The 10,370-nt window shown below is 38.9% G+C and overlaps 2 protein-coding genes across 2 annotated transcripts in view; one reads left to right on the forward strand and one right to left on the reverse strand.

The window, feature by feature from the left end:
- Positions 1–423: 423 nt before the first annotated feature.
- Positions 424–1,782, forward strand: LOC310720361 (complement C1q-like protein 3). Its single transcript, XM_083530892.1, has 3 exons — positions 424–499; positions 793–915; positions 1,192–1,782. The coding sequence occupies exons 1-3, from the start codon at positions 451–453 to the stop codon at positions 1,470–1,472; spliced, it is 453 nt and encodes a 150-aa protein (XP_083387018.1). The 5' UTR covers positions 424–450; the 3' UTR covers positions 1,473–1,782.
- Positions 1,783–4,520: 2,738 nt separating this feature from the next.
- tagln2 (transgelin 2) overlaps positions 4,521–10,370 on the reverse strand; it is a 6,387-nt gene continuing 537 nt past the window's right edge. The window contains exons 2-5 of the mRNA XM_083530888.1: positions 6,999–7,182; positions 6,551–6,722; positions 5,948–6,047; positions 4,521–4,876 (exon numbers count right to left, since the gene is read on the reverse strand). Of these exons, the coding sequence (XP_083387014.1) occupies positions 4,732–4,876; positions 5,948–6,047; positions 6,551–6,722; positions 6,999–7,178 (597 nt within the window). The 5' untranslated portion in view covers positions 7,179–7,182 and the 3' untranslated portion in view covers positions 4,521–4,731. The remainder of the gene's footprint in view (positions 4,877–5,947; positions 6,048–6,550; positions 6,723–6,998; positions 7,183–10,370) is intronic.

Consider the following 10,370-nt stretch of genomic DNA (forward strand, 5'->3'; position numbering starts at 1 on the left):
CTTTACCACTTTAACCAACAGAGCATAAATCCTGTTCTTTTCTTCTTTTTTTAAAAATATTGGTCCAAAACGTACACAAGTATAAAATATATTTAAATTTGAATGTCCTTCAATTAATTGAGTTTTTTTTAATTAACAATGAAAACCCTGAATATAATTTAACAATAACATTTAATAAAAAGAATATCAGAATTATGAATGACAAAGAAATATAATAATAAATGTAGTAAAAATTATTTTTTATATAAATTAATTGAATCATTAATCATTTTAAAATGACTAGAAACTACAGTAGGAAATCAACATTGTTAAAATGTTCAAATCTCAAGTCATGACAAACAAGTCACTTTGTGCGTTCATTATGTTAACAATTGTCCTGCTTGAAACTTTGACTTTCCAAAAAAAATTTTTTCTAAACTTTAATTGTGAGCTGCATTTTTCCAATCAGACATGGAGGCTCTAATGGGAGAAATGGAGCTGGAGCTGAAAAATCAGAAAGGTAAGCGTTGTTTCACGTCACTCATGTACTCATGTACATTTGCCAACAGTTAAATTATAGTAAAGTCGGAGTGGTCAGAATGTCTTCTTGGTGAATGTGGGAGTGGCCAGAATGCATTTGGGAGTAGGTGGGAGTGGCCAGAATGCCTTTTGGGAGTAGGAAGGAGTGGCCAGAATGCCTTTTGGAAGTTGGTGGGAGTGGGATTTGATATTTGGCACAAGGTTAGTGCCATGTTGACAAGTGGTACTCTATTATGTGTGTAATGTGTCATGATGCTGTTTGTTGGTCCCCAGCAATACGCAATATTGCCTTCACGGCTGCTCTGTCTAATTCTGTTGGACAGTATAATGAAGATGTTACTCTGGTCTACTCGAAGGTCATTACTAATACTGGACAAGCCTACAACCCAGTTACAGGTAACACCAAAACCACCTGAACATGAATTGAAATGAGTAAAGTAAAGGTTTTTGAAAAGTCTGAGAAATTTCTTTCGATCGCCCATCAATTTGACTTATTACCTTTACGGTAAACTTTTTGAATTAACCTGCTAATCACTTAAACATGCTAATGCTGCTAATCTCATCTTTACCATAAAGTACTATGACAACACTAATATACTTGGTGAAATGTCAGAAGATCTTCTGGAAAATCGGTGAAAAATCCAACTGCAAATCTTTTTTTTTTTGACACAGGGATTTTTACTGCACCGCTAAATGGAATTTACTACATCAGGTTCACGAGTTGTGGAAACACAGGAAGACACGGCATGGCTGTCGATCTGTACAAGAACAACGAGAAGATGACCGGTTTAGTCGAAGAAAGTGATGGCTACATGACGTATTTCTCCGGTGGTCTCATCCTTCAGCTGGAGGTGGGAGACACCGTTTACACCAAACTCCACGCCAACACCAAGCTCTACGACGACGGGAACAACCGCACCACTTTCAGCGGCTTTGTCGTTTCCCTCACGTGAGAGTCAGCTGTGGGGTTTTTAACAGGAACGCGACTCGGCCCTGACGTCTACAATGTTCTGTCATAACTCACCCTTCTAGAACGTTCTTTCATAATCCTTGCTTGATTTCTGAAATGTCTTTTTTTAAAACCTGGCTTTCTCTGAATGTTCTTTCAAAACCTCACTGAGAATTTTTTCCTCCAAACTTTACATTCTTTAATCTTCATTTAAAACCTCTTATTGATTGTAAATGTTCTTTCAGAACCGTACTTTGGGTTATAACGATGGCATTTTGGTGGCACATTAAATAAAATATAAAAAAATCAGAAGATTACGAGATTAAAGTCGTAGCAATGCGAGAATGAAGTCTATATACTTTGAAAATTACAAGAATAACGTCGAAATATTTTGAGAATAAAGTCGTAGCGATAAATAAGGAAATTCTTTTGGTGCATCAGTTATAACCAGTAAACAAACACTGCGGTGGTCATGTAGGAAACGTAATTTATTCCGAAGTTATCAGTGGTTACATCTGCATGCTATTCGAAGAGGAGATGTTGTTTCTTGAGAGACTATGAGGACAATAATCAAATAAATCGATCCTGAAGGAACTTATTTCTCAAAATATTACGACTTTAATCTTTTTACGTGCCACTCTGCTGTAGAGATTAAAAAAAACTTTTTATGCATTTTCCAAATGATTAGCTGAATAATAAATCCAATCCTGAGCCTGATTCATTATAAACTTATTTTCACTCCTTTCTTCTTTTTATATTTTCTTTGTTCAGCTGTTCTGAGGTCTTGGAACGGCTTTTCATAATGTAACCTTAAGACTCCATACACCAGGTGGCAGTGTGACACTGGCATTTATCTTTTCCACTCTTCTACCCTGCCTAGATTTGTTCAAGTTCATTCTTGCAACACAATTATATTAATACTTATAATTATTATTACTAAACAACTGAATTACTTTCGGATTTGCAGGCATGTCTGATCATTTTTAACATGAAAATGCGAGCACAGCCGCAATAGTGTTTTAGTTTGGGGCAAGAAAAGCTCGTTTTTCGATGTTCGGTATTCAAATAAATGAAATGGTTTATCTCTATAGTGCTTTTACAATGGAAATTGCCTCAAAGCAGCTTTACAGAATGTTAGGATTATAGAACATAAATCTGCCTAACATTGAGAGGAACCAGACTCAAAAGGTGAACCCATCCTCATTTGTGTGACACAAAGTGTATAATTATAAACATTATATTTCAAACATTGGGGAAAAACAATGAAATATCATAACTGGCGTGTATGAATATGAGTATGTATATGAGCATGTATGTCCATTCTACAGTCTTATAAGCTCAGTTAGAATTGTCGAACCAGGTGCTTGGTGCTTTAACATTTACAGATTCAACACCGATAATGGAGATTTGTCATAGGAACGAGGGAGCAATAAAGTATCCTGGAATATGATGCTTTCAAACCCTTCTCTCGTTACAGACACGCCCTTGAGAATAGCTTAATAATGTGAATGTGTGGCGAATGCATTTTAATGTTGCACCACTGCAACACATGAACGTGAGTGTAAAGTGACGGAGCAGGAAAGGACGTCCTGCAGAAACACCTGGGAAAACTGTTCAGAGCCCGGAGCTGAATCTCCTGATTGTTTCTCCCTTTGTTTTTGTTGTTGTTGAAGGAAGCATATGTAAAGATGGAAGGAAGGTGAATCAGGAGAAAGGAATTCCTGAGGAATACCACTGCGGGTTGAAGATAGATAAGAAAAGTGGTTGAGGAAGGAAAAGGAAGGTCGGAGTGAACGAATGCGGGGCGATGATGTAAACAGATGGAATTTAAAGGATTTAAAGGATGGATACAGAGATGGAGAAAATGAGGAAATCCAGGCGACATCACTGTTTTAATGCAAATACCAAGGAGACATGTTGAGCTGGAACCATGACAACGAGTTCAAACAAGTCAGGATTTTAGCGATTACAGGCAACTTTAATGCCATTGACCTTCTGATTCCTGTTATTTAAACATAACCTTCTAAACTTGTTGTTGCTAGCGGCTAATCACCAATGTGAGAGCTTCCTGTTTAGGTTTTTTCAGGGCCGTTAAAGCAAAATCAGAAGGAAATATCTATTCAGGCTCAATCTCTAAGTTTTTGCTCGGTATTGTGTGCGTGGGTATGTGTAGAGCAGAGTTAGCATTTCCTTTCCAAACACACTGTTGCTATGATACACAGCTGGGGAAAGATAAGAATATAGCGAGCAAGTGAACTTTACATACACGCTACACGCAAGATTTTCCCCTCAGATGTGATTATTTATAGCCCCTTTCGGTTCTCTCTTACAAATAGGTTACTGAGTAATGCAAGGCAGTGATACAATTATGAACTGCACAAAGGCCATGTTAATGAGATCTGCCCAGGAAGCTTCCAAAAGCCACAACCTATAAATATGTACAAGTATACAAAGTAGTCCCTTCTATTATTACCATCAAACGCCATCATTTATTGACTGTGTTTATCGAAATGTCTTGCTGTTATGGTGCAATCCTTGAAAATTGGATGTATTAGACAATGTAAGGTCACGCCCATTTTTATGACATCACAAAACGGGTGCAACAAACGCCTAATATCATACATGATTCCACGACCTTCGAATTTCAGTGTAGATATTCCTCGCATTTGAATCGGAACTAGAAAATGATGAACATTTAAAGAGTGGAGGGATGTTTTTTCTTTTTGTTACATGCGCCGTGTTCCGTTCTCTCGGTAGGTGAAAGGGAAAAAAAAAAAAAAAAAGAAAAGGAAGATGACATGGTAATGGAAGTTGAGCTAGAAGGGAGGAACAAAACTTTCCTATCTCATCTCTCACTTGTCATGGAAAATCCTCTTGTCTTACATAACAGTAAATTCTACACTCTGGGATGAAGACTTCGCAGCATCAGAAGCAATGAGGTCAGCTGAGGTGAAAAAATGTAGCAATTTATTTGCAAAATCATCTTCGGAATAATCAATATACAATGCACAAACATGCTGAGATTACAGTCCTTTTATTAGCATTAGGCTAATTTTGAGATGAGGGTGTGTGTGTGTGTGTGTGTGTGTGTGTGTGTGTGTGTGTGTGTGTGTGTGTGTGTGTGTGTGTGTTTAAAATAGATTGTTGTATTTTTGTTTGGAAACTACAATGAAAGTGATTATAAATGGTTGGTCCCCTCCATTGTCCAGTTTTCTGACTGAGTGGTTAGAACTGGGTGCGAGTCGAACATCTGTAGACAAGGTTTAGTTGATGATCTGCCGAGGTAGCCCATAGCCGGTCATTCCTGCCTGAGATGCTCCTCTGTTGGAGCCCATCTGCAGGCCAATGACGCTCTGACCCTCCTTCAGCTGGTCCTCCGTGAAATCCCGCTTGTTCTCCTGCGCTTTCCTGATAAACATGTGTTCAAATAAAATTCATTAAAAGTGTTTACAATGCGTTTTACACTTTAGTAATTGCCATTACAGAGTGAAAGTTCTTGATGTGAACCCCATGCTTGTTCATACCTAGCTAGCAAATCTTACAATATGTTCCAAATATTAAAAAGTGTTTTATGGCCAGCTTCGAATGAACACAACAGCAAAAAAAACCTAGAAATCAGGTCTCTAGATCAAAAGCTAGTTCTGAATTTTCCATCATGGATCAACCAACAATTACACATTTTTTTAAATCAATTCAATCCTTTGAAGATCAAATTTAGAGCAAAAGTTCCAGAAGGATCAGTGAGCCTTACTCACTAACTTCTTTCATTTTAATCATTACACATTACCACATCTGGTAGACTTTTATCTAAATCCAATCTTAACAAGTCCTCCTAAACAATGCTGTGCTGAGATTTAAACAGGACCTCTGTGTAAATCCGAGCCACGATTCTTAATGATTAATACAGTTTACTCCAATCTGTCATTCTTTTTTTCCTCTCTCTCAAACACTCACACAGACGTTGTTGTTTTTATGAGCACCTTTCACAGATAATTCATAGACATTCACATGGCTAATGTCAACTGGAACCATGATTTTATTGAGTAACAGCATCTTTAGGCACTTTGGATTTTGTAAAATAAACTCCTGCTTTGTGAGGTCCTGTGGGATTTTGAGGACACAACACAACATTGTCATTATGAGGACTTCTAGGTCCTCACAAAAATGCTACAAAACACGTACACATGCATACAAAAACAAGGTTAATGTTTTAACTCCATAAAACCTTGAAAACAGTTCCTTATCAATGCTACTGTTTCTTTACTCTCTTCACAGTGCTGCATGTGTGTGTGTGTGTGTGTGTGTGTGTGTGTGTGTGTGTGTGTGTGTATGTAAGAGTGTTGCGTCAGCGTCTTCTGCAGAAGAAGAACTGTGTGTGTGTGTGTGTGTGTGTGTGTGTGTGTGTGTGTGTGTATGTGTCAATGTGTTGTTTGGTTACCAAAGTGATTGAAATCAAGAACAGGAAGTGGTATTACTCACCTATGAAACCAGTTTGGGTCACCTCGGTAACATTCGCCCTTAGTAACTGCCAAACTTCCCAGAGACATCAGAGTCATTTGTACTGCTGCCAAGTCTTTACCTATACTCATGCACACACACACACACACACACACACACACACACACACACACACACACACACACACACACAGAGTCACAGTCTGTATATAGATTTTTTACCATGATTTGCACATTATGGGCGTGCACCAAACCACATCATGTTTTCTATTTTGCCCAATACATTACAGGTCCTTATTAGGCTGTCACTGAGACATGACCTAAAGTAGTGCATTGTGGGATACAATGTAAAGTAATGTAGTGAATTAGGTGTGTACCTTACTAATTAAATGAATAAAACACTGATTTGTACAATCTGACCTGCAGAATCAAAAGGTGAAAGAGAAAATAATCTCAAAATACTGAAATTGGTATGTGGATCCTGGTTTGGGAGTCTCATGATGCTAGCCGTATCTCACTGAAGTTTTGTGGCAAATTTAATAAATCCACATTGAGAACATTGTTAGTCAGAAAGCTTTCAAAAAGCATGAAGCAAAGGAAGACTCGTATATCCCAGAATCCCCACCTTCCCAGAGATCCACTGTTTGGAATATGTCCGATTTAGTGACTCCGTATCGCTCAGAAGCTGTGAGGAACTGCGAGATCTGCTCCATCTGCTTGAAGGCCATGCCGGAGCTCTGGATCTTCTTCACTGGCTTGGAGTCTTTATAAAGGCTGTTAATGAGCTCGCACAAAATCTGCAGGTGGAAAGGAGGGGTGATGTAGGGAGAGAATTACACATATAAGTATATATCCTTTTTTGTTCATTTTAAGACTGAATTTGTTAAATTAATGTGAAATACAAAAGTGACAACAAAATAGCAAAAAGATAATTGGAGATAACTTATTAGCACCCCCCACACACACACACACACACACACACACACACACACACACACACACACACACACACACACACACACACACACCACACACACACACACCACCACACACACACACATACACATACTTACACATCCATCTTTCAACCATGTCTGGAAGCCCTGTTTTCCGGGTTGTGGTTTCCCCACTGACGGGCCACACTGAGCTGATATCCACTCGACGAGACGCTCCTCCAGCTCAGGGTCGTACTTTTTATCGATCTTACTCTGAACCTCACGGCTCAAACCGTATGAAGGTCCCTTGTTCGCCATTATGCTTGTGAAACACACAAACACACAATTTCAAGCCTCCATTCATATTTAGAAATTGACTTGACACATACACACACATTTACATACTTATACACATATATATATAAGCAGACACACACACACACCTTCAGGTTGTATGTATACTTCTAGGGATTTGTTTATGGGAATGTTACAGTAACCTCGCTTACAGATAAGCACAGACACATAAATATCAATACAAGGTTGGAAAACAAACAGCCAAGACATCATAATTTTCATGTGACTGCAATTACTGAGGACATTTATATTACTGTGGGAATGTTACAAATGCTCATACACATGCACACACACAGCTGGTCTGTCTTGCATTGTGAGGGCCATCTATTTAATTATAATAATGAGGCCTAATCAAATACTGTATTTAGGCTGACAACTGCAGATATATTCCTACTGTTTTGGAGCTTTCACACACACACACACACACACACACACACACACACACACACACACACACACACACACACACACACACACACAATTGGTTTTATTTGCATTATGAGGATTGTCCATTTCACATAAAGTTCTACTGTTTTGGAGGTTTTGTACGTGTAAGTGCAGTTTCTGTAATTGTATTGAAGTTACAAAATATTTCAATGAAGTTGAGTAACATTTTAGAAAGGTACTCAAGAATAAATTTAATGCGACACAAGGAGGCCTGTGTGTGTGTGTGTGTGTGTGTGTGTGTGTGTGTGTGTGTGTGTGTGTGTGTGCGCGCTGTCCCAGTCAAGGCCTCACGCTTGACCGAGAAAGAAGCACACGCCCACAAAACTGGCCCACAGTCTGTAATCACTAACTGCTGATCTTTGTTTATGTGTGTGTGTGTGTGTGTGTGTGTGTGTGTGTGTGTGTGTGTGTGTGTGTGTGTATATGTATGTGTGTGCAATTGTGTGCTTTAAAAAAGGTTTACATTATGACTTCACCAGCTTCCTTAACAAATGTTTCATAATGTAATCTGATCCAGGAATTAAGTATCATTCGTGATTCAATATAGCTTGATAAACATTGATATTGTAAATATCACACATGCCATGTACATGGTACAAATGTTTTAGCTAGTTAACTCAACAAACAAATCGACAGCAGAAAGACTGTTGAAACCGGAGGACACCCTGAAAAAAAACCCCCAACTTCCTGCCTTTGATTCTTCCTGTGTTTCAGAAGCACAGCCACATCCTTTAGCTAACAACCTCTCCTCATTTCTAACACACAGGTCATGACAAGGTCGCATTTGAACACGATGCTAAATCCGAATTGTTGAAATGAAGCACTATGAAAAAAACGATTCAGTAGCATCAGCATCGTGCAGATTCGTGTTTCAGCACCAGACTGACTTCCTGTACTCGAGTATTCCAAGAGCTTCAAACATTCAGTGCTTCAGTACAATTACAGTGCAAAGTAAAATTCTGTTCCATTGTTCTGCACATCAGATCTGAGTGTGTGAGATACACACACCCAGTGCGAGAGAACCCTCATTCCACACGCAATCTCAGCAGAATGTTTTTCAGAAATGTTTTTCATTCAAAGTACCCTGGAACAGAATGCTTCTGATAAGTCCCTACTATCCAACACTACCACAAAAGAGTGCATAAAAAGTTCGCACCTGTGAAACACAGTTTCAGTTTGTACCTGAATTACAAGGACCAGTGGGAATTATGGTTTACGTGACCTCTTTGAGGAATTGTGTAAACTATGAGCACAATATCAGACTTTTCCATGGTTTCTTGAAACATAGGCAGTTTGTAGATTCAAAAGAAAACATAGGAAATAAATTGTTTACACACCGGTAATACTTTTTTGTGAGGACATTCCATTAATATCATTACTTTAACTATACAAATCAGTGGCACATAATGGTGTGATGTTTTGCTACATTTTTTTAGATACTGCTAAAGTGTTTTATTAATCTTATACCTGATCAAAGATCGACATGTGAGTAAGAATGTAATTAGCTATTAGCTAGTTACTAAGTTTGTGTGTTTTTTATGATTTTTATAAACTTAATGCAAACCAGTTGGAACTGACGATCTAGAGATCTAGATTTTGTTGCTGACATGACCTGACATGACATCATCCACCTGAGATGGTATGTGATGTGAACAGCATGTTGCAGCTGGTCCTGCATTGTGGAAGAAATGTATGTGTGGCTAAGTGTGTGTGTGTGTGTGTGTGTGTGTGTGTGTGTGTGTGTGTGTGTGTGTGTGTGTGTGTTGCCTGGAGGTGCATGTCTTACACATTGCATTGGTCAGGTGCCTCCTGTATTTGTTCTCTGCACCGGGTGTGTGTATGTGTACACATAATTTATGCACTAAGACCTCATGCTGAGTGTGTGTGTGTGTGTGTGTGTGTGTGTGTGTGTGTGTGTGTGTGTGTGTGTGTGTGTGTGTGTGTTTCTGAAGAAAGATTGAAAGAGAGTGAGAGAATGATGTTGCAATATCCTTTCCCTAGGCCCGTCCAATCCTGTGAGTGAGAGTGGAGTGTGTGTGTGTGTGTGTGTGTGTGTGTGTGTGTGTGTGTGTGTGTGTGTGTAGTTATTTAACCATGCATTAATTGTAATATTTGAGCAGCATCATTGGGTGTTCCCATACACACACACACACACACACAGAACAGTTACACAATTTAGATTGTGGTTATTGACGATGTTGATAAAAAGTTACTGAAAGATCGGTTGGGTAATGTTTTACAGACACACACACACACACACACACACACACACACACACACACACACACACACACCTATGCACACACACACACACATTCAGACCCACATGTGCACGCACACACCCATACATTTATACTTATAAATGCACACAGACACACACACACGCGCACACACACACACACACACACAAACACAGTGGAATGCTTTAATGCTGCAACTCAAAGCGAGAGATCGTAAGATTTGAAAGGAACAGATAGAATGATGGTGATTGAGATGAAAGAAAGAAAGAAAGAAAGAAAGAAAGAAAGAAAGAAAGAAAGAAAGAAAGAAAGAAAGAAAGAGTGTGTGTGCGAGAGAGAGAGAGAGAGAGAGAGAGAGAGAAGAAGGGAAACGTTCTCGTGACATGGCAATTCCCAAGAAATCTCTATATATGAAGCAACACACACACACACACACACACACAGACACACACAGAAACACACACACATT

The sequence above is a fragment of the Silurus aristotelis genome (assembly GCF_946808225.1).
Source record: "Silurus aristotelis genome assembly, chromosome: 26".
NCBI lineage: Eukaryota > Metazoa > Chordata > Actinopteri > Siluriformes > Siluridae > Silurus > Silurus aristotelis.